The 24,840-nt window shown below is 40.3% G+C and overlaps 1 protein-coding gene across 5 annotated transcripts in view; it reads left to right on the top strand.

Moving 5' to 3' along the window:
* Positions 1 to 24,840, top strand: part of DIAPH3 (diaphanous related formin 3) — a 582,937-nt gene that overhangs the window by 208,175 nt on the left and 349,922 nt on the right. For all 5 annotated transcript variants that reach the window (XM_069970593.1, XM_069970591.1, XM_069970592.1 and 2 more), the window contains 5 exons: positions 17,951 to 18,061; positions 19,043 to 19,161; positions 19,730 to 19,846; positions 24,006 to 24,124; positions 24,230 to 24,294. In XM_069970593.1, the coding sequence (XP_069826694.1) occupies positions 17,951 to 18,061; positions 19,043 to 19,161; positions 19,730 to 19,846; positions 24,006 to 24,124; positions 24,230 to 24,294 (531 nt within the window). The remainder of the gene's footprint in view (positions 1 to 17,950; positions 18,062 to 19,042; positions 19,162 to 19,729; positions 19,847 to 24,005; positions 24,125 to 24,229; positions 24,295 to 24,840) is intronic.

Raw genomic sequence — 24,840 nt, 5'->3', positions numbered from 1 at the left:
TTCCACCTGTGCCATAGACTCCATTTAATGTACAGACAGATTCTGTTGTTTGCCCGAAGAAAGAACCCGAAGATGGCGGAATCTGCCTGACCATAGAATGAAGTCTATCAGACTAGCGGAGATATGCGCGGCCGCGAGCCACGTACACAAAGAAGGAATAGTTATACTAAAGGATACTTATCACTTAATGAAGCCAATGTGCATGGTTACCAGCAGGGGCGAGCTGCAAAATCTTGGCTGGGATTCCGCAGTGGGGACATACCCTAACCCTGCCCTGTCAAGTTCCATAAGAGAGAGGGTTTTAGAGGAAAATTGGGTTCTCTAGTAGACTATCAGTTGATATCATGATTGGCTGTTCGGAAGGACATTTTTCGGGCAGACAAGAGAATCTGCCTGTGCATAGAATGGAGTCTATGGCACAGGTGGAGATGCGCAAGGCCGCAAGCTTCTGTGTGTTTGTACCCTTATAGAAGAAAGAAGCCACAGACACCTATATCAATTGCTTGATCTTAGCTTGTACATTGTGGTGAGAAACGCACATAGGGGACCACATTTATGAGAGATGTGTGCGCATCCTAGTAAATCTGGCCGAGGCAATGAGGACAGGGTTTTATTGAAGACTTACAAACAAATACACCAGTGTTTATAAATGTCCCCCATATAGTAAGGGTGGATGACAATAGCACTTTAAGTTAAACATAACTTGGTGTCTGAATGCATTGCTTATAATGTAGTCAAGGTTTAGATGTAGCATCTGAAGCAATGAAGAGGTTGTATGCTACACACATACATGTTACTATGTACATCCTTAGGGATCTCTGTGGGGATTGTAGTACAGTATGATTACTTTTTCCCTGTAAATGTATTACACTGTGTACGTTCAAGGCTACATTAGATCTTTACATGCTATAGTTTGTCCTGTTCTGGTTTTCAGCTATTTGCAGTAGTAGATGTGTCCCTCTCCATAAGCATTGGTCTGCCTACAGAGATGAGAAGCTCATTTTAATATGTTAATTTGTTTTGCGTTAAATCATATTTTATGTAGATTTTCACATTCATGTTGCAAGACAGCCGTGTTGACCTCATTTTTTGTTGCTAGGACAGTTGCCATGGCACACTTGAACATGGAAAGACTCCTGTTGCATGTCAATAGACCTTGATAGCTGTCACCGGGCTAAATCATAGCTCTTAGAAACAATTCTGCCCTCCTTAATATTGCTTTTTTAGGAGAAGAAACTGAGATGGCACACAATTAAAGAGCAATTGTTAGCCATGCTGTTGTGCCGAGTAATCTTAGCTTATTTCTTTTGTATGTATATATATTATATATACTAGAAAATGTACCCGGCGCTGCCCGGGTATAAAGTGTCAGTGTGTTAATTAGATTTGTTCTAAGGTGCCCAGGAGGTCAAGCTAAAGGTATTGTTTCATCTGAGTTAATCAGTGAAATTAGTGTATACCTGTAGTGCATAGTTGGAGGGGTTCTGTATACCCACAGTGTTTAGTTTTTAGGGGTCTCGCATATCTGTAGTGCATATTCGGGGGGCTATATACCTATAGTGTATAGTTGGCGGGTCCTGTATACCTGTAGTGTGTAGTTGGGGGGCTGTATACCTGTAGTGTATAGTTGAGGGAGGTCCTGTATACCTGTACTGTATAGTTTGGGGATCCTGTATACCTGTAGTATATAGTTGGTGCTGTATACCTGTAATGTATAGTTGGGGGAGGTCTTGTATACCTGTAGTTTATAGTTTGAGGGTCCTGGATACCTGTAGTGTATAATTGGTGGAGGTCTTGTATACCTGTAGTATATAGTTCAGGGGTCCTGTATACCTGTAGTGCATAGTTTGAGGGTTCTGTATAACTGTAGTATAGAGTTGGTGGAGGTCCTGTATACCTGTAGTGTATAGTTTGGGGGTCCTGTATACCTGTAGTGTATAGCTTTGGGGTCCTGTATACCTGTAGTATAAAGTTGGTGGGGGTGCTGTATACCTGTAATATAGTTGGTGGAGGTTCTGTATACCTGTAGTGTATAGTTTGGGGTCCTGTATACCTGTAGTATATAGTTGGTGGAGGTCCTGTATACCTGTAGTGTAAAGTTTGGGGGTCCTGTATACCTGTAGTATAGAGTTGGTGAAGGTACTGCATACCTGTAGTATAGAGTTGGTGGAGGTCCTGTATACCTGTAGTGTATAGTTTTGAGGTCCTGTATACCTGCAGTGTAAAGTTTGGAGTCCTGTATACCTGTAGTATATAGTTGGTGGAGGTCCCGTGCACCTGTAGTATATAGTTTTGGGGTCCTGTATACCTGTAGTGTCGTGTATACCTGCAGGGTCGTTTTTACCATTAGTCACCCATTTTCTGGTGCATAGGGTAGCACCTTGCAGAGGGGCAGTACCCTCCCGTTCAGACTTGCCAGAAAATCTGGTGTCTTTTTGAGGGGGGTATGGCGGTATTGGTCAGTTCTGGTATAGCGGTGTTATCCAGTCATAGTATGGCATATTGGTCAGGTCTGGCGTGGCGGTGTTCTCAAGTCACAGTGTGGTGGTATTTGTCAGGTTTGGTATAGTGGTGTTATCCAGTCACAGTATGGCGGTATTGGTCTGGTCTGGTATGGCAATGTTACCCAGTCACAGTATGGCAGTATTGGTCAGGTCTGGTATGGCAGTGTTATTCAGTCGCAGTGTGTCTGTATTGGTCAGGTCTGGTATGGCGGTGTTATCCAGTCACAGTATGGTGTATTGGTCAGGTCTGGTGTGGCGGTGTTCTCCAGTCACAGTGTGGCGGTATTGGTCAGGTCTAATATAGTGGTGTTAACCAGTCACAGTATGACGGTATTGGTCAGGTCTGGCAATGTTATCCAGTCACAGTATGGCGGTATTGAACAGGTCTGGTGTGGCAGTGTTTTCCAGTCACTGTATGGCGGTATTGGTCAGGCTTGTTGTGGCGGTGTTAAATGTGACGTGTGGAGCGATTACCTACCTATCCTGATGCTAATTGGTGAGTGAGGATGGGGCTTCTTCAAGTTTAGTGCTTAGGGCAGCAGCATCTGGTAATACTGTCCTGTATACATGTACTGTATAGATGGAGTAGGGGGTCCTGTATACAGTACATGTACTGTATAGATGGAGTAGGGGGTCCTGTATGCAGTACATGTACTGTATAGATGGAGTAGGGGGTCCTGTATACATGTACTGTATAGATGGAATAGGGGGTCCTGTATACATGTACTGTATAGATGGAGTAGGGGGTCCTGTATACATGTACTGTATAGATGGAGTAGGGGGTCCTGTATACATGTACTGTATAGATGGAGTAGGGGGTCCTGTATACATGTACTGTATAGATGAAGTAGGGAGTCTACCAGTTATTACTGTGGATGTTGTGAGGCAGCTTCCCTAGCAACCATTGCTCCCTGTGAAAATGAAAGCAGTAATCCTATTGGTTGCTAAGGCTCCCAACTGCCGTTTACTGCTGGAGACATGTAGCTAATTATATCACCTGTGTTTGCAGTGAGGAGATTTTCCCATTCATCTCTATGGGGCGCCGCTCTTCCCCCTCCCCCTCCTCTCCTGTACATCTGGCGGGGACGGGACCTTCACAATAACCTTCCCGGGCACCCAATGTATCTGTGTGCCAAATTTGGGGTCAAACTGTTCAGGCGTTTGGAAGTCTATACGGGACAGACAGACAGACTTTGATTTTTATGATATAGATATTTTATAATTTTATTCATTTTTCTCATTTTCCATTTTGTAACTTAAATTATGTTAAGTTATTTGAATAGGGTGTTTAAAACCCTAAAAAAAAGGGGGGGGGGGGAAATTGTATGAGGTTATTCCAACCCCAGTAGAAGTTGTTGGTACTGCAAAGTCCATGCCAACTTAAGTAGAAAATAAAACCTTCCTTAGGAATGTTTCCCTTGATCTGACATGAACCTTATGTTGTCATTTCCTTTTTCATCCCATACTTACCATAACATCGAAACCCTCTGTCTAATACTGTGTAGATCAACTTTGTTCTATCAAAACAGCTGGATTACACGAGACTTCTGAAGGTTTGCCTGATATCACAAGACCCATTTCATGTCCTGTAGGTAGAGAGGTGGGGCCTCATGAAGTCACTAATTTTCCCAGCATGTTCCACCGATTCTCTGTTTTTATTTAAATAAGAAAAAATAAGAAAATAATAGGACAGTCTAGATGTTCTACCTATCTATGTATTTCTATTTTATTTCTATTTTTTTTTAATTTACTTATTGTAATGTAGACACTTTTTCAATGTGACTGAGAAAGGAGGAAGGCCTATGTAAAAACGGAAGTGGTTTAGGTAAAAAGAGTTTTGACTTAAAGTGAAACTGTCACCAAGCTCCCTCACTTCTATTTGTGTCCTCTGTCTGTATCTTTTGATATAATCAGTGTCTTTCTCCACTGAGGAGATTGTCACAGTCCTCCATCAGTCCATCACTATGAAGCATACACCCCGGCTGATGGAGAAGCTGCAAAGTCACCCAGGCCCAATCTAAATCCTGCACTGGTGCTTGTGTCACTGCGGTCACTATTGCACCACACCTGCGTCACTGTAGATAAATTATGAAGGGTTTTGATTTGCCCTGGTGATGTTGCAGCTACTGCATCAGCAAGGGCGGCATTCTTGACAGCGATGTACTAAGGCAGTACTGGTTGCACAAAGCCTGAAATGTCCTGTCTACCTGACACTCTCTCTAGTAGGTGCACACACCGATTTTAACAAAAGGGTAGCAAATGCCAGATTCTTATGATGAGCAAACCTGTCGGTATGTTGATTTAATATTGTTTATATATTTTATAATGCATGCAGTTTAAAATTATATATACATATAGTTTTGTGTGTGTGTGTGATAGATATACAGTGGTACCTTTGTTCGCAAACTGCTTGGAACTCAAACTGTATTTTCAAGAAAAGTGTACTTTGTTTCTCAAACTGCTCAGTTCTCAAACCCTTTTTGGGCACCAAGCCTCAATGTACAGTAATACCACTGTATTTGAACGAAAAATTTACCTGAAAGTAACATTCAGAATTCAAACTTTGCTCGGTATCTTTGTTTTTGCGAGCATTGACCGTGTGTTGTACCTGGTTGTACCTTATATGAGTTTAGCTTTGGTGAGGTTTCACGTACAGTACAGAACTGTATAAGATTGTTGAAGTACATATTCAGTACAGTAGTACAGTCAGTGCACCACCATCTCCCATACAGTGGTGGAGGGGTGGGCACTATACAGTAAAGGATGAGTGAGGAGTTAGTGACTACTGTACTATAATTGCTGGTTTTGTTGAACGTTTCTTGTGTATAATGTACTGTACAGTATAGTGCTGTTCTGTACTGTAGTGATTATACTGGGCACACTACAATGTAATATATTGGTACTGTATGGGTACATTTACATTATTTCTTATGGGAAAACACTGCTCGGTTCTTAAACTGCCTTCCTGAACCAATTACGTTTGAGAACCGAGGTACCACCTCCTTCCCAGAGGGGCTGTGCGGTCTCCTCAGTGTCAGTTGGTAGCCTGGCATTGCCAGAGTCACATCTAACCTCCCTACGTCACCTCAGTAATCCTGTCAGACTCCATCTTCAACCCCCTAACCTGTTTCCAGTTAGCCATAAGGACTAATAGGTGTCTTCTAAGTCTCAGCAGGACATCCCCTGTATTTATTAGTGCCTGCTGTCAGATTGGTGAAGTGATAGAGGGTCTCCCATTCACCGTCCACATCTTCCTGGTTTCCAAGTCAGTATGTCCATGCGTCTTCCTCCTACATGATAGTGAGCGTCGACAGCGTCAAGTCTCTTCAGTAACTTCAAGTACCTATTCAAACGTACCTTATTAAGGCGGAAAGCTATAAAGTCTCTGGAACCGGTCTGTCTCTTTAAAACCCTATTTATCCACCAAGTCTAAGCTATTGTAACCAAGGTAACCCTCCCCCTGAAGCAAAGGACTCTGATCAAGCCAACAGTTTGCCATCATCAGATGCCCCTGTATTGGAGTGTACATAGTTATCCTTCAAGTAAAGTCTTGATATACTTTCGCCGCTATTGTGGGAAGACTTTTATTAAAAATTATATGTCCCTGCGTGTATGCTGAAGAAGACAAGGGCCCCAGCACCCTCGGACCCCACCGTGACTGGAAGGTACTCATAAGGTGAGTAAGGTTGCACTACACTACCCAGCAACACAATACTCTCAGCATATTACAATAATACCACCAAAGGGACATGATAATTTTTCTTGGCGTCACGCATAGGACATATATATATATATATATATATATATATATATATATATATACACACTGCTTGTTGATAATTGAGATTTATCTTTCCTTTAACTGCACGGCGGCCGCCCCATCTGATGTATATTATTGTATTCCATTAATCCCCCGTTACTCTTTTGCAGTAAAGCAGAAAATAACATGCTTTTTAACTTGCGCTTTCTCCAGCCTGCATAACAATACTTGTTTTCTAACATGGATGTTTATTTGAATTCATAGCCAGTACAGTGAAATCCAATTATCTATGCCTACTGTTTTGCCTGTGATCCATTTTCATCAGCTTCACACAGAGGTTTCCATACTAGAAACCTCAATGGTATTGTAGAAGCTGTTATTAGGTTCCAAGTAATGCAATTTGTTTATCGGTCCGCATGGGTTATCTCACTGTGTGTGTTCCTAAGCAATTTTAGTTGTATATAAATGTGCAGACACCTAAGAGAGCCCGTGTGATGTGACAGAATGTGTAACTTGGAGCCATCTTGTACCAGCCTGTCTAATCCCACTATATACAGCCTGATTTATTCTCTTATGTCTCGTCTAACACTTTGCCCGGGACCTGTTCTGTTATTTTCAATAAGCTCAACCTCATTATAGATTTCTCTTTGGCTTTTTTTCAGCAAGTTATTTATAGCCCCTTCATTTAATTCTCACCTTATTAAAGGAATGTCCCATCCTTCTGGTTATTAATGGGTTGCTGTGATCTCTCACCGTAAATTCCAGCTGTTAACCCAGAAACCTAATCTGTGTTGTAGTAAGCAGCATCACTCTTTAAATCTTGGCATCTACTTCATGGTTGTATCATGTGAACTATAATGCATGAAAATCCATTACCATGCACCATGCTTTCCTTTTTGATCTGTTAAATGCTGATAACAAAATAGAAGCCAGTTGTTAGTGTGATTAGAGCTTTATCGTGTCTAGGAGCGAACTCCAAAACATAAGGAGCAGGGAATGCCTGGCTTTAAGGACGGAGAAGGGCAAGTGGCTGAAGTGTAACTACTCTGTTGTATTTATCTTGTATTTTCTTTTTGTCCATGACTAACTTCAAATTTAATAGGTAAGAGAGTAATAACAAAACCCTTTAGGATGCATTCAGAAAATGCAACCTAGGAGCTGTGAATTTAACCCTACAAGCTGTCTTTTATTGCTGATACATGATGATATCAGTAATCAAAGAAAAGGACTCACCACCAAGAATAAGGTGTTTTCCTAGAAGTCCCAAAGGTAGATGTATCAGCCGTACCTACTATAGGCACAGCAATATTCTCTTATTCCTCCTTAGTTTGTTATAGTAATAATACACACAGTGCTAGGTCATAGCAGTGTCTATCAATTGTCCACTACTCGATTATGGCAGTGTCCTCTTTCCTTGTCAGTAAAGCATACCACTACTTTAGTGCCCAGAATTGTTCCCTCTCTATTGTCAAATGAACGGGGCAGTAGCTCAAAATATTTACAACATTATTTTGCCAGTCTTCATGCATTCTGTTGACAGAGCCTGGTGCTACTTTAACTCTAGGCATTTGCCGATGGACTCACAGACCGGAGCCTTTAAGGTCATCTAATTTTTTTTTTTTTTTACTGATTAAAAGGAAAAGGTTGTAATTAAATTTTTACCAGTTTGACTGAAAAGATCAAACTCTTTCTTGTAAGAATGTTGACCAAATGGTAATAGTGCTCCTCATAGTGCCGGACACAGTAGTAGTGCTTCTCTTAGTGCCGGACACAGTAATAGTGCTCCTCTTAGTGCCAGACATGGTAATAGTGCTATTCATAGTGCCGGACACAGTAATAGTGCTCCTCTTTGTGCCTGGCACAGTAATAGTGCCCCTCTGTGTGCCTGGCACAGTAATAGTGCCCCTCTGTGTGCCTGGCACAGTAATAGTGCCCTTCTGTGTGCCTAGCACAGTAATAGTGCTCCTCTTTGTGCCTGTCACAGTAATAGTGCTCCTCTTTGTGCCTGTCACAGTAATAGTGCTCCTCTATGTTTCTGGCACAGTAATAGTGCTCCTCTATGTGCCTGGCACAGTAATAGTGCTCCTCTATGTGCCTGGCACAGTAATAGTGCTCCTCTATGTGCCTGGCACAGTAATAGTGCTCCTCTTTGTGCCTGGCACAGTAATAGTGCTCCTCTTTGTGCCTAGCACAGTAATAGTGCTCCTCTTTGTGCCTGGCACAGTAATAGTGCTCCTCTTTGTGCCTGGCACAGTAATAGTTCTCCTCTTTTTGCCTGGCTCAGTAATAGTGCTCCTCTTTGTGCCTGGCACAGTAATAGTGCTCCTCTCTGTGCCTGGCACAGTAATAGTGCTCCTCTTTGTGCCTGGCTCAGAAATAGTGCTTCTCTTTGTGCCTGGCACAGTAATAGTGCTCCTCTTTGTGCCTGGCATAGTAATAGTGCTCCTCTCTGTGCCTGGCACAGTAATAGTGCTCCTCTTTGTGCCTGGCATAGTAATAGTGCTCCTCTTTGTGCCTGGCACAGTAATAGTGCTCCTCTTTTTGCCTGGCACAGTAATAGTGCTCCTCTTTGTGCCTGGCACAGTAATTGTGCCCCTCTGTGTGCCTAGCACAGTAATAGTGCTCCTTTTTGTGACTGGTACAGTAATAGTGCTCATTTTTGTGGCTGGCACAGTAATAGTGCTCCTTTTTGTGGCTGGCACAGTAATAGTGCTCCTCTTTGTGCCTAGCACAGTAATAGTGCTCCTTTTTGTGACTGGCACAGTAATAGTGCTCCTCTTTGTGCCTGGCACAGTAATGGTGCTCCTTTTTGTGACTGGCACAGTAATAGTGCTCCTCTTTGTGCCTAGCACAGTAATAGTGCTCCTTTTTTGTGACTGGCACAGTAATAGTGCTCCTTTTTGTGACTGGCACAGTAATAGTGCTCCTTTTTGTGCCTGGCATAGTAATAGTGCTCCTCTTTGTGCCTGGCACAGTAATAGTGCTCCTCTCTGTGCCTGGCACAGTAATAGTGCTCCTTTTTGTGACTGGCACAGTAATAGTGCTCCTCTTTGTGCCTAGCACAGTAATAGGGCTCCTCTTTGTGCCTAGCACAGTAATAGTGCTCCTTTTTGTGACTGGCACAGTAATAGTGCTCCTCTTTGTGCCTGGCACAGTAATAGTGCTCCTCTTTGTGCCTGGCACAGTAATAGTGCTCCTCTTTGAGTCTAGCACAGTAATAGTGCTCCTCTTTGTGCCTGGCACAGTACATGTGCCCCTCTGTGTGCCTAGCACAGTAATAGTGCTCCTTTTTGTGACTGGCACAGTAAGAGTGCTCATTTTTGTGGCTGGCACAGTAATAGTGCTCCTTTTTGTGGCTGGCACAGTAATAGTGCTCCTCTCTGTGCCTGGCACAGTAATAGTGCTCCTTTTTGTGACTGGCACAGTAATAGTGCTCCTCTTTGTGCCTAGCACAGTAATAGGGCTCCTCTTTGTGCCTAGCACAGTAATAGTGCTCCTTTTTGTGACTGGCACAGTAATAGTGCTCCTCTTTGTGCCTGGCATAGTAATAGTGCTCCTCTTTGTGCCTGGCACAGTAATAGTGCTCCTCTTTGTGCCTGGCACAGTAATAGTGCTCCTCTTTTAGCCTAACACAGTAATAGTGCTCCTCTTTGTGCCTGGCACAGTACATGTGCCCCTCTGTGTGCCTAGCACAGTAATAGTGCTCCTTTTTGTGACTGGCACAGTAATAGTGCTCCTTTTTGTGACTGGCACAGTAATAGTGCTCCTTTTTGTGGCTGGCACAGTAATAGTGCTCCTCTTTGTGCCTAGCACAGTAATAGTGCTCCTTTTTGTGACTGGCACAGTAATAGTGCTCCTCTTTGTGCCTAGCACAGTAATAGTGCTCCTTTTTGTGACTGGCACAGTAATAGTGCTCCTCTTTGTGCCTAGCACAGTAATAGTGCTCCTCTTTGTGCCTGGCATAGTAATAGTGCTCCTTTTTGTGACTGGCACAGTAATAGTGCTCCTTTTTGTGACTGGCACAGTAATAGTGCTCCTCTTTGTGCCTGGCATAGTAATAGTGCTCCTCTTTGTGCCTGGCACAGTAATAGTGCTCCTCTCTGTGCCTGGCACAGTAATAGTGCTCCTTTTTGTGACTGGCACAGTAATAGTGCTCCTCTTTGTGCCTAGCACAGTAATAGTGCTCCTCTTTGTGCCTAGCACAGTAATAGTGCTCCTTTTTGTGACTGGCACAGTAATAGTGCTCCTCTTTGTGCCTGGCACAGTAATAGTGCTCCTCTCTGTGCCTGGCACAGTAATAGTGCTCCTCTTTGTGCCTGGCATAGTAATAGTGCTCCTCTTTGTGCCTGGCACAGTAATAGTGCTCCTCTCTGTGCCTGGCACAGTAATAGTGCTCCTCTTTGTGCCTGGCATAGTAATAGTGCTCCTCTTTGTGCCTGGCACAGTAATAGTGCTCCTCTCTGTGCCTGGCACAGTAATAGTGCTCCTTTTTGTGACTGGCACAGTAATAGTGCTCCTCTTTGTGCCTAGCACAGTAATAGTGCTTCTCTTTGTGCCTGGCATAGTAATAGCGCTCCTTTTTGTGACTGGAACAGTAAAAGTGCTCCTCTTAGTGCCAGACAGTTCTAGTTCCCTTATGTGTTTTATACACAGTGGAGTGGTGTAATAAGTGTCTGCCTTGTCTGTACCAACCAATCACAGCGCAGCTTGCATTTCAGCAGACCTCATTAAGTAATAAAAGGTGAGCTGTGATTGGTTACTGTGGGCACTTGGTTTTATTTATGTCCCTGCAGAGTCATTGCCCTGATTTGTGCACCTTTTATAGCAGTTAGATATTTTCTACACATTATGCTTTGAAGGGTTAGTTCTTAAAAAAAATATTTTCTTTCAAATCAACTAGTGCCAGAGATTTGTAATTTACTTCTATTAAAAAAAAAAATCTCAAGTCTTCCATTACTTATCAGCTGTTGTATGTCCTGCAGGAAGTGGTGTGTTCTTTCCCGTCTGACACAGTGCTCTCTGCTGACACCTCTGTCCATGACAGGAACTGTCTAGAGCAGTAGCAAATCCCCATAGAAAACCACTCTTGCTCTCCAGACTAGAAATAATGCAACTTCCTACCAGACATACAGCAGCTGATAAATATTGGAACTTTTATAGCACCAGTTGATTTTGAAAGAAAAAAAAAATGGATGGGCTACCCCTTTAATCCCTTTCCCACAACTAGCGACTTCCTTTCTCCACAGTTCATGGCTCACTGCAGTTGGTATAGTGAAGTGATCTCATGATCACGGTATCTAGTAACAGATGCTTTTATTGGACCGTCAACATCTCTAAGTTTTTAGGGCCAAAGCACCTTGTTGGTTCTAACAAAATAACAAAAGGCTAACATACTTTTTGGCTGTGCTACATTTAAGCAGTAATTTGGGGTAGCATTGCTACAGGTCTATCTTTTGCCTCAGTCATAGCCTAGAAATTGATAAGAGCTTAAAAGAAGAAATCATTCGATATGTGTGTTTGTTATAAGAAACATTTTTAGTGTAGATTATCTAAAAATTATTTCCCCCCCCCCATTTACTCCCTACCTTGTGTAGCAGTAGTTGTACTTCTATACTTGTCTGCTTGGTGGCGATGTAGTTTGCTACTTTTTACTAGTATTCCTCTTTTTTTTTTTATTATTATTATTTCTTTTAGGTTTATTCTGGTGCACATCTGGCATATGAATTGTGTGAATTTCTCATGTTCAGTGTAATGTGATAGGCACACTGTTAATGGATGTGTTACAACCAGTACTACATCTGCAAACCGAACACATAATTATACAACAGTTATCTTGCATTTCACATTACATGGAGTAACTTGCAAGATTCCCAGCATTTCAAGAAGGTTTTAATAAATCATTCTGTCATTTATACCTTTCTTTCAAGCAGCAAGAACAATGGGAATAGTACCGTAATTGCTAATTAACTTTAAAAGTTGATTATGAGATATTGTTGGTGATTAAGAACCCTTGAGGCTTTAAAAATCCATTTTTTTTCATTTAATAAAGACAGCATGCTTAGGGCAAATTTGGATATTAAGCTGGAAGCCATTATATTGTTGTACATATTGAGCGGACCTATTGTTTTCCACTGGATACATTTGAACAACTGTCTTTCTGCCATTATCATTAGGTGCTTTTCAGATTGCATTCGAGTCTTCAGTATTCAGAGACCAGGATGGTTTTCTAATGGTTTTTCTCTGACAGAGAGTTTCTACTAATGCCACCGTATTGGCATATGGTGATATATATTTAACAAATTCAATTCATTTGCCCAGCATCTGACGTACAATTTTAAGTTTTTGCCAAAATCGGAAATTCAACTTTGCTCCCGCCCCTGACAGAGGCTCCGTATCTCAAACTGGAACGGGCAGCCATTTTTGTAGCTTAACAAACTGTCCCAGTGCTGTTAGTCTAGTGGCTTCGGGGCTTCACAGGTCACCACACTTATGGGGAAGCGTGGCCTGTGTTCCATACAATGCTGCAGCCGCCCTGACACACAGTCTGTTAAACTGTGTTCTGGAGAGGTCATAATATAAATCAATCAGCTCTATGTGGGGCAGCTTTGGCTTTATCTGTAACCCAGGCCATGCTTCCCAGTTGGTGTTGTGACCTGTGACCTCTGCATGGACGTTTGTGTCCTCCCTCCTCCTCAACCTCCCTCTGCTGCTTCCAAAATCCTGTACCCCTGTTATAAACCTGTTGATTCTTCTCTCTCCTCTATCATCTCTTTATTTTATTGCTTTAGCTCCTCTCTCTTATCTAGTAGTCTTGCAGCACTCCAATAAAGTAGTGAAGATCAACTCATGTTTATTCCATAGATTAGTCTCATATACAGAACATGCATGTATTTGGCACTAATCTATTGAATATACATGAGTTGATCGTCACTTCTATACTCGAGTGCTACAAGACTACTTTATTGTGTCTACTGCCGAGACTTTGGTTCTAATCTTTACCTGGGGGGGGGGGCAGGATAAACAAAACAACTACTGATATACTGACATATACCACCTTGATGAATGCAGGAGGACTCTGCATATATACCAGTCACGTTAACGTGACATGATGTGAATAAATCCTTGCATACTCAAAGTTTTAATCGACCATCAGTTTGCAAACAGTAGGAAAATAATGTCTGTTATTGAGTACAGGCGGAAAAATTATGAGCATGCTCACTGTTTAAAACCTCTTTAAGGTGGTGATGGGAAAGAAACATGTTAAAGGGTTTGCATAATATAGAAAAAATAGTTTATATTCTTGATTTCTGCAGATTATGGTGCAAAAAGCTGTTTAGTAAAAATGTCTTATTTTACAGCCTCTATAGTGTGCTGTATAACCTGTTTTCTCTCTATACTTGTACGGAACCTTATATACATTATTCCTGGCAGTCTGCATTTTATCTGCTCTCTTTTCTCTCCAGCCTGTGTGAACTGACCTCCTTGGTTTCTGTTCCATGCTCCCCCCATCCAGTACTTGAGCTTTTGAAAAGCCCCTCTGCTGCTTTCTCTAAGGATGGTATTACACGGAACAATTATAGTTCGAAAAATCATTAAATCGTTCGGATTTGAACGATAATCATTTCGTGTAATAGCAGGCAACGCTTAAATGACCAACGAGAAATCATTGATCGTTTAATAGGATCCGGACCTATTTTTATCGTTTGATCGTTCGCTTATCATTCGCACATCGTTCGCATATCGTTCGGTGAAATAAGAATTCACAGCTGAAACGTACGCAATAGCGACGACTAAACGACCGCAAGAACGATAATAAATAACGATCATCGTTTCGTGTATTTGGGCGAACGATTTCGGGTCGTTTGCCTTAGCGGTCGTTTAAGATCGTTAATCGTTAGTCGTCGGAAAATTGCTTGGTGTAATAGTACCCTAACACTGAGATGGCTGTAAAATGGTGACAATTTAGACAGGTAATTTATTTGGCATACTGGAAACCAACTACATTAACCCCTTAACGCATTATGACATGCTGGTACATCATAGTGCTGTTAAGGGGGTACAGAGAGGGCTTACAAGCACTATACCTTGCCACTTCTAGGGAATGACGGCTAATTAACCACCATTTAAATTCCACTGCCAGAACTGACAGTTGCGTTTAAATGCCATTAAAGAACCATCAGTGGTGGTCTAGTGGTGGGATCTACATATATAGAAAAAGTAATCGGTGCTACTTTATCCAATACACGAGGTGGGTATACGGATTGCAACAGAGTATAGTACTAAGAAAGGTAGTGGTGCTCACTTATCTGACAGGTGCATGACTTATCTTCATGAATAGAACAGTTGAAGTAGAATAAGGGCGCTCACCATTTAAAGATTCAAATCTTTATTGTAGAAAAATCTTGAAAGGCCATAACGGGTTCCACCATCTTAGCCGGGCTGACAGATTCCTTTTAAGGGTACCATCACTTCTGCCCAGGCCTGTTTCATGATTTTTTATCATCAAAAGGTTGTGCAACAAAGTATTAAGGGTACCATAATTTCTGTCCAGGCCTGATTCATGAGTTTTTTTATTTATTTATATTAAATTCTGTTGAAAAGCTGTGTCTGACTTATATTTGTTAATTTTCATTGAAATTTTATTTATTGCTTTTGTCAGCTTAAACATATTTCTTTGCCCATTTTGGGTTTTTCTTTCAGTAAACAAGGGGTACCAACACGTGTGTATAATCCCTTCCCATATTAAAAGTTTAAATCACTCTTGTTTCATAAATATTAGAAATTAACATATTTGCTGTCGTGGAGAATCACCAGAACTATTAAATTATCACATTCCTGATCTTCCATGCTAAACAATCTAAGCGCAAAAACACACCAAAGTACAAAATTTTAATTTTTGGTCCCTCATGTCCAGAAACATTTAAATATAAAGTGATCAAAAAGTCGCATATTTGCAAGCAAAATACCTATCAAAGCAAAAAAAGGGCACATCAAATAGCCCCATAGACTAAAAAGTAGGTGGCAATAGAACAACCAGAAATAGAAAGCAGTGAGGGTCCCCCTAACACCTCTACCCCCTCCTCAGCCCTCTGTTATGTTTACAGGCTGCTGTGTCTCACACTGCAGAGCTCTCACCCCTCCCTCCCTCTCAATTGTTATAGCAAAGACCTTTGCACTGGAATTGCTAAATATTATTAAACATGTTCCTTTGCACAATAGTGTTGTGCATGCATAGGAACATATGTAATGCTGTCCTGCAGCTCCTGTGCATAGATCTTTGTAATAAGAATAATAGCAGTATTTGTACTGAGAGGCTTGTGCTTACAAGTGCAGAACTCTCACTATGTATGTGTAAATCAGGAGCTTGGGAAAGCTGGGCCCTTTTTCTATTTTCAAATTGCATAGTATAGTTCACACTCCTGCATATGTGTGTGTGTGTGTGTGTGTTATAAATATATATATATAATATAATCTCAATCACCTCATTACTAGTGTGTACAAGAAAGTCTTGGATCATTTTCTGGGTACCTTACAGTTGTTCCTCCTTTATCAAACTAACCTATGTAAGGTTAGACAGAATGTCTTTGGTGTCCCTTTCTCTCCAGTCCCAATCCAGCTCCCTGAAGTCTTATATAGTGTGGAAGCAGTCCTTGTCATCTGAGTTAAAGAGTTCAGTTTGTAGAGAGAGGAGAGTAGTATAGAGAGGTTCCAGTGCGTGAGGTAGTTAGTGTTTCTTCATAAGAGTTCCAGAACTAGCCATGCTAGGCTATAAAGACGTGGTTCACACTACGTTTTTGCAATCCTTTGCAAAAAATGGATGGAAAAAACAGATGCATTTGTGTGCATCCGTTTTGATCAGTTTTCTCATTGACTTATATTCTAAAAAAAGGATCAAAATGGATCCGTTTTAGTAACACGCGAAAATGTAGTTGACCTCAATTCCATTAGAAAAAAAGATCCGTTTTGATCTGGTTTTTTTTTTTTTTTTTTTTTTTTTTCTTATAATGGAAGTCAATGGAAAAACGGATGCACACAATTGCATCAGTTTTTTTTCCCCATCCATTTTTTGCACTATTACACGCATCTGCAGCGAACTAGTGAGAGCCGGGGGGGCTTCATTGGTGATCACTATACTGCTTATAATCGTTTAAGGCGAATACGAAAGATAATTGGATCGATAACCATTTACAACGAATACGGCCGATAATCATTTTGCTGGACCATTCATACAGACTATTGTGATATGCTGATCACTCCTTTGGGAACCCTCTGACCTGTAGGTTTATAAATTGTATAAGAAGCTATTGCAATACTATTATGTTACTTTTTTAAAAGTGGCTCCAAATGGAGACCTCCCTTTTGCCAGGGAAATGACAGACACTTTGAAAGTACCCAATGTACTCCATTATAAGTCAGTGGGATAGTGCAAGGGCAACAGCTAAGCTCTGTGCCCCCCCCCTCCTCCCCAAACAGAAGCTACAGTGCAAATATGAACAGAGCCAACTAGCATTTCACCCAGCATAGCATGAGTGTCATATTCTGACTATACAATACACATTGGTGGGCAGGGGCACACTTTCTAGTACGACTCAATGGCTGTCATTATTGATTCCATGTGTGTTCTGTTTGTTAAATTTCCTAGCATTAAGTTTGCCTCTGTACTTGGAGAGCTGCGGGAAGGACAACAAAGCGGTGTGGGGATTGGAGCTCTAATAAGTGGATTAATTTTCTGTAAACATTGTAATAGGAATATTTACTGCTCGCAAAGAGCTGCTCCAGCATTCATCTATAGTCCATTTAAGTTGTGTAAAGCTGTTTGGAGATATGATAATCAATACGGTCTGCTTTAATCCATCCCTATATTTAACTAGCATGTTGGACGCTGCACCATAAATTGGGTAGTTCTGGCAGTTCATGGTGTTCTGAAAAACATGACTCTAAGCTAACAGCAGAGACTGAAGATTGCTGTTGGCTTTCAAGGTGACAACTGTAGAGCTATAATACCTGTGGGAATTATTTCCGTCTGGTTGCCAGCAGCGCCAGTTTTCTTCTATTTTGCTTTCTTCCATTGCATTTCCTTTATAGCGCAATTCATTACAGTGAGAGGAGCGATTCTGTTGAAAAGCTTTGACAGTAAGGTCTTAAGAAAACACATGAAAAATACATAGAGATGGCTGCGATGCAAAAGGGCGATTTTTTAACTTCAGTTCTGCTTAAAGGTTCTCCGGCACATTGCTGGGTGTTACGTTGCTGGAAATTCTGGCTGCAGATAATGTATTTAGCCCTTTCTGCAGCCTGATTTAATTTTACACAGTATTGGTTCCATGAATTCTGAAAAGGCCTGATGTGCTTCGCTCAGTATGATCCAGGCCTGCGAACACAGTGATATACATTTTACCATGTCGCTACTTTGGAAAATCTATATTTTACAAGCGGTGTTGATAACAACATGCTATTTAGTTGTGTTGCCGTTGTAGTTTGCATGATATGACATTATATATTATACTGTACATGCATCTAAGAACCGCTAATAGATCTGTTGTCTAGGCATTCTCTTTGCTGCTTTTTCTAGGCGTCCGGACACGGTGCTCAGAATCCTTGTCCTTGTAATGACCTCTTTACCACTGAAATATAATGAAAACTGGAAGTAAGAGATTTTAATTTTCTCCTTGTTTGTGTGATGTAGGTGGCTTGTATGCAGCTTATCAATGCACTTGTAACATCTCCTGATGATCTGGACTTCAGGCTTCACATCAGAAATGAATTTATGCGCTGCGGATTGAAGGAGATATTGCCAGTAAGTGCCCTGTAGTCACTGTTTTTACATTAATATTTAAATTCCCAGACACCTGAGTGGAAAACGTTTTTCATAAACTTCTCTTTTTGGAATAATGTAATCTTGTATGCAGAGGCGAGATGTGCTTCAAATAACCCCAGTGTTATTACTGAATATACGGTGTTCTGGACGCAAAGGTTCTTAAAGTTATGCGTGTAGTTTGGGTGTCGCCTATTTAAATATTGATCTAATGTTCTAGTGACTTGTGTTAATAGGTTTCCTATGATTATTATTAATATTATTATTATTTAAACAATTATATATTATAATTTTATATATAGCATTTTAAAAATGAACCTAATAACTTAAAAACACTGACGTAACAATTAAGAAAATTAGGAAGACGTAGATTTAAAGTGTACCTGTCGTTATAACTTTGAAAATCGAAATCAACAGTAGATGTGAAATAAAGCAAGTTTGCAATATACATTCGTTATTTTTTGTTGTTGTTATCATGCTGTTAAACAAAGCTGAACTTACCAGAAATCCAGGTCCGGTCTCCCAAAGGCAGATTTTCTGATTTGTGCTGGTTGAAAATAACAGACTAAACACAGGAATTCCGGCCAGTATAGAGAGTCACGGCTCAATGTGTCCATCAATCACATGACTTTCTTCTTTCTGTGAATGCGCAGATGGCCTCGGACACACAGGACTTCCTGTTTTCTGGTGATATTTCCCGTGATAATTAAATATTCCGTGATAAAAAAAAATAATGAATGTAAATTGCAAACTTGCTTTATTTCTTATCTCCTGTTGATTTAGATTTTGAAAGTTATAACGACCGTGACAGTTTAAGGTTTGTCTCTAATAAAGTGCACAACCCTAATAAGAGATCATTTGTGAGAAAGATGATGATGTACTGAGTGAGAATGTTATTGGGGCTGTGTCCATATGCTTCTAGCTATAGGTGTAAGCCTGTGCGCATCTTCCTGTTTCATGCAGCAATTAAAGAACATCCGCAATGATGCCCTGGACATCCAACTGCGAGTGTTTGATGAACACAAGGAAGAGGACTTGATAGAGTTTTCTCATCGCCTTGATGATGTCCGACTAGAAATGGAATATCCTTTCCTAGTATACAAGTACTACAGTTTCTGAGGCTGATAATATGAAAGAGAGAGATGTAGGCAATGTAATAAAGGTTGAGGAGCCATATGATCTCACAAAGAATCACCAGCTTGTCATCAGGTGTACTAGCATCACATGTGGGCTTTAGTATTTTCTAAGCAATGAGATTTCCCTATTTGTTTAAGAAACATATCTTGCACTTACTGATATGACTGAACATCTGACACATTCCAAACAGAGTCACAGAAATTCTAATAAAGAACCTTGTGCAGATCCATAATATTCATCTCAACCTATATTTGTATCAGGTGTCAGGACTTGCATATAACCTACATATTCCCAGTGAGCCTTGAGGACTCAGCTATGAAGTGTTCCAAATAACCTTTATCCCTTTCTGATGGACATGTGGGACTAGTAGAGTGGGCAGAATTATTAAAAATATTTTAATATTGGAGAATTATCATATAAAATTGCTGTAATGATATATGAAATTTTTATTCCCTATGCATAAATGTAATTATGTCCTGGAGTCTGTCAGTTTTATTACCTTAACGTTATAACTGATGTCAGCGATGTTTTCAGCGTACTGTGGAATTCTGTTCGAAACTCGTATTCTGAGGGATATCTGCTTTCCATTCTTCAACATCTTCTAATAATCCGCAATGATTGTTTTGCAAGGTTAGGACATATATGCTTTTATTTGTCATCTTTTAAACTTGTGCGTGTCATATTACCCAAAAAGCCTATCTGTATAAACACACTGGGCAAAATGGATTCTATGTGCTAGTTTGTGCTCCAGTGTTAAGAAATGTATCCTCCTCTAATCTGTTCCTTAAGGGGGACCTCCAGATTGTCCTCCTCTTAGGGGTCATTTGGCTTTGTGTCTATCTGTGGGGCAATATGAAGATCACATTATTCACCTAGCTAGGCATAAAGGTCTGAAATCTGTCAGTTGAAGATTGCGGAGGTATACAGTGGCGTACTTCCGACAGGTCTAGTGAGTTTAATGCAATTCAAAGAAATCCTGGCACCCACCTGAGCTGCTTGCAATGTGATTTGTTTCGTGACGAGGTGCACACACAAATATACAGCAGGACGCATTTCGGCGTTACCGCCTTTCTCAACTGCGTCAGACAGTTTAGAAACGCATCCTGCTGTATATTTGTGTGTGCAACTCGTCGTGAAATAAATCACGTTGAAAGCAGCTCTGGTGAGTGCCGGGATTTCTTAGAATTGGATTATAGGATATATCCTTGAGCACCACAACACGCGGAAAGCAGACAGTGTAATCTTTAACTATTGAGTTTAATGGACCAACACAGTCAGCTAGGTTCAATGTTCAGTCCATTTTCAAAATAAAAGCTTTATTTTATCAGGATTTAAAGGCACAGTAGAGCACACAGTTTCACAAAATGATTGTGTATGGACTGAATGTTCACTGCAGTATACTTCTGCAAACTTTTTTCTTTTTTTCTCTCTATTAAATGTATAGCAGTTAAGCTGTAACCAATACCGAGTTGAGTATAATTCTTGTTCTTTTTATAAAGCTTATTCTAATAAGGTTCTTATGTAATGCTAGTGAGATACAGTAAACCACCATAGCAATTACTAAGCTGTGAAAGCATTGGTTTATCATTTACATAATAGAGCTGCAGAATTAAAAATGTTTTGCCATTTTTGTAATGGTGGTGGTGAACGATTACCATTCCTTTGTTAGCACAGAGGTAGTTTCAGCGATGATTTTTAATGTGATCAATCTATTCAATTTTCCCTCGACAAGTTAATTTGGAGATATTTCCTCCATTATGGAAACGTGATTGCAATACAATGTGACACAAGATGTGCTATTATGAGGAATTATTTGGATTACTTCTAAGTAAATATCTGGTGGTAGTAAAGCCATCTTCCTCTCATGGTTTATTTTCCATCTTCGGTCGTTTAATTTGGAGTTCATTGGTTATGTCAATGTAATAAATATATTTAATCCTGTTCTTACCAATATTTGTTATTATCATGCAATTTCCTCCTGTTTTGTTGTTACCGCTAATAATCGACACTTGGGATTGGGCATGTTTTGCGTATTTGCCTTTCATTACTTCTGTTTCTGCATGGAACAGTTTGCATAATTAGTTTAGTTGCTATAATGCATGCACGAGTACATAATGCTGGAATAAGAGCTCTAATCGGGAAATAAAGTGAAACCAATTCCCTTCACGACTTCAGATAAATAATATGCTTAGAGAGAGGCTTACAGTAATACATTGATTTTTAGTGCATGGTGCACGTATTGTACTCTAAGCACCTGTGACCTAGTCACTTCTGACAATGAGACAACTTTCCTTTTGTGCAGTTTCCAGGGATCTTTATGAGGATTAATTGCAGTGTATTTGCAGCATGCAGATTGTTCTGATCAGAAGAGGTGGGAGAACTGCGTGTTGTGGAATAAAAATGAAATCATTCTTCATAATGTAGTGCTTTATTGGATTATCCACTTCTTATCTGGATAATATATTCTAACAGAGTCCCCTGTGAGGATGAGCAGCACCATTTTTAATAATTTACAAAAAAAAAGTCATGATTGATTCCTTTGCTCCACTGCTGCAGTCTTGTTCTATACCTATAGATTAGGGGACTACTATGTCTTTCCTCATATGCATTATTTGTTTAGGCGGTTTTCTTCTAGACATTTTTGCAGATCCTGCTCACATTGTATCTGTCACATGTCCTCTTGACAATCCATAGGGATGAATGTTAAAGGTTTTATTGTACTTAATTCTTCCACGTTTATTCTTTAATCTTCCATATTTGCAGATCCTGCTCACATTGTTTCTATCACATGTCCTCTTGACAATCTATAGAGATGAATGTACTAAGTGTCATTGTACTTTATTCTTCCATGTTAACATTCACATCCCTAACTGTTTAGAGGAGAGGGGTATTTGATTCAAAGAGTCACATCTGTACATTGTGATGGGAAAGTTATTTGGTACTGGCTGCCATAAGTAACCGACAAATGGAGGTGTGAGGAACCAGTGGGTTGTTGGGTGGCTAAACAAGTCCCAAGAAAGCTGATATTGCTGACTCAATTGTTTGGGCCACAACTAATGTAACTGATCTACAGTCAAATTCACATTGGTCTGGTAACCTTCATACATATTACCAACATGCAAGTGTACCCCAAAATGTGTTTTGCTTTACACCTCTATGAAACTGGAGTCAAAAGAATTTAACAGCAACAGATATCTGAGTTTCTTGTGGAAGTGCACGCAACTACTGCATGTTAGGATTCAGGAGCAAAGCAATTGCAATCGTGAAGAGCCATCTTTAAGAATTATAGTTTAATTCTAAAGCTTTTGTTAGCGTTCCATTTATAGAGTAATAAAATAGTGTAATAGAAGCCCCCCACACATAAAAGCACACCAGCTCGTAAATGAAAGCATGGTTAAAGGAGCATGGTTTATTAAAACAAGTTGAGGTGTGGATGCACCGGGTTTGCAGAGGAGTCAACTATATAAAATGTGTCTGTCTGGTATCTAGTGATCAGACCTCTCCCCCATGTATGGTCCGTACTTTGTTTAAGGTTGTTTATGATGCATACACAAATGTTATACTTGTTCGAACCCAGTTATACACATACTACAGACTATATCAGTAAAAGTCTTTTTAGAAATGATCATCGTTGGTTCTCTTTGCACACTATATTGTTATGGGGAAGTTCGGCGGTAAACTGTATTTTTGATCTGGAAGTTGAAGCCAAATTATTATTAAAATAGATTATTGGATGCTGGAACTGCAGTGTATATGGTTTATTAAAGGGAACATGATGGTATGTCAATGGGGACAGCATGGAGTAGTTCCAGGGGTTCTGATTGTAGCTGCTTTTTGTTTTACTGTCAAATATTTTCACCTTTGTATAGCATTTCTTTAGGAAAGCTCCAGACATAGGCGCTAAATATATCTATAGGTGTTCATTGTCAGATGAAGGCAAAATTACCAGTATGTGGCATTATACAAATAAAAATCAAGCATTGAATATAGTTCTATCCAATGGGATCCTCAAGCACATCCATTCAGTGGGTAACGTATTGGCTTTTGGGCACCTATTAAACAGATGCCGCTATAAGTCTGTGATTGACAGAACTGTTAAACAGATGCCTAACACCGGTATACCTGTAGGTTATAATGGTATTCATGTACTGAATAAGTCATGAAAAGCTCACAGCGTATCCGATAAAAGGATCCCATATCAAGCCATAGTCCTGTTTTAGTGTATGCATCAGGAGCTTTTCCCAAAATTTTTTTTAAGAGGAGGCAAAACATGTGATATGTATGCTCCCTTACTGTGAGTGCTCTGAGCATGTAGGCTCCCCTCGCCCACCCACCGCTCATTGACAGCTTTTTTCCTTTTCACTCTTATGGCAGAAGAACTGTCAGTCAGAGGCAGGTGAGTGCAGGGATCCCTGCAGGTCCTGAATACGCTCTGCTCCTACTGTACTTCACAGTGTGCTAGTTTAGCCAATATAAAGCATGTTTTCACATAACACAACTGCATTCAGCATCCCTTGACATCACACCGTGCTGTTTTATAGAGGACATCATAAACATGCTGACAGGTTCCTTTGCGTACAAGTTTTCAATGACTAGCAGCTATTTATTGATGTATTGAATTATAGCGTATGTTCCTAAGCAGCGTTTTCATATCTTCCTTTTAGTATACCATAAGTATTGCACAGGGTGTGGAGCTTTTGCCCCCCCCCCCCCCCCCATTTCTTTTTGACAACATCTATCTTGTCTTTATATTCTATGAGTTAACCTTGCTTTTCTTCTCCTCTCCAAGACCACAGTATTTCAAGATAATAGAGGAGTGTGTATCGCAGATAGTGCTGCATCGTAGTGGTGTAGATCCTGATTTCACTTACAGGAAAAGATTAGATGTGGATTTCAGTTACTTGCTAGGTAAGTGTTACCATCAATTGCTCAGCTGGAATATTGAAGTTTTGACAGCTGCTGCTTTTTGTCTTATATTGTTAGCTGGAGCCTTGTCTGTTTCTTATTTTACAGACATCTGTATAGACAAAGCAAAGACAGAAGAATTTGAAGAAAGATACCTGGAGATGACCAAGAAAGTGCGTAAATTTTGTTTATATTTGTAAAGAACTGAGAATGAGAGTTGACTGTTCTGTGCCATTACATAGGCATATTATTAAAATACAATGAATATTTCGATCGTGATCTCTCCTCCGCTGATCACAACAATAAAAGCCAGTTGTCCCCCACATATATGGTGCAGGTCACATGCTTTTTTCCCATTACATTCACTGTGGCCAACATGTGGGACGCTGCTGTGCTGACTTTCATTCTGTCTTTAATTAAGATGATTAGTTGGCATCCCAGTGGTTGGACTTCCACTAATAAGCTGTAGATAGGGGATAACATTTAATGTTGGGAGAACCCCTTTAAATATTTACATAAAGTAAATTGGATGTGTTGTTCACAGAGAAGTTTTTATTTTTAGTTGCATCTATAAGTTGCTAAAAATTCTGTGACCAGATATTTTCTGGTTTCCCCACGTACTGTACAATAGGGAAGATCTTTTAATGTCATAATGTTAGACTGGATCAAAGTAGACTAGACTGACTTAAAATTTATCAGAACAAAAAAAAATTCAGCAT

This window comes from Dendropsophus ebraccatus, chromosome 5, assembly GCF_027789765.1.
Source record: "Dendropsophus ebraccatus isolate aDenEbr1 chromosome 5, aDenEbr1.pat, whole genome shotgun sequence".
Lineage (NCBI taxonomy): Eukaryota > Metazoa > Chordata > Amphibia > Anura > Hylidae > Dendropsophus > Dendropsophus ebraccatus.
Note: the sequence above shows the minus strand (reverse complement) of the source record. Positions and strands in the feature narration are given on the sequence as shown.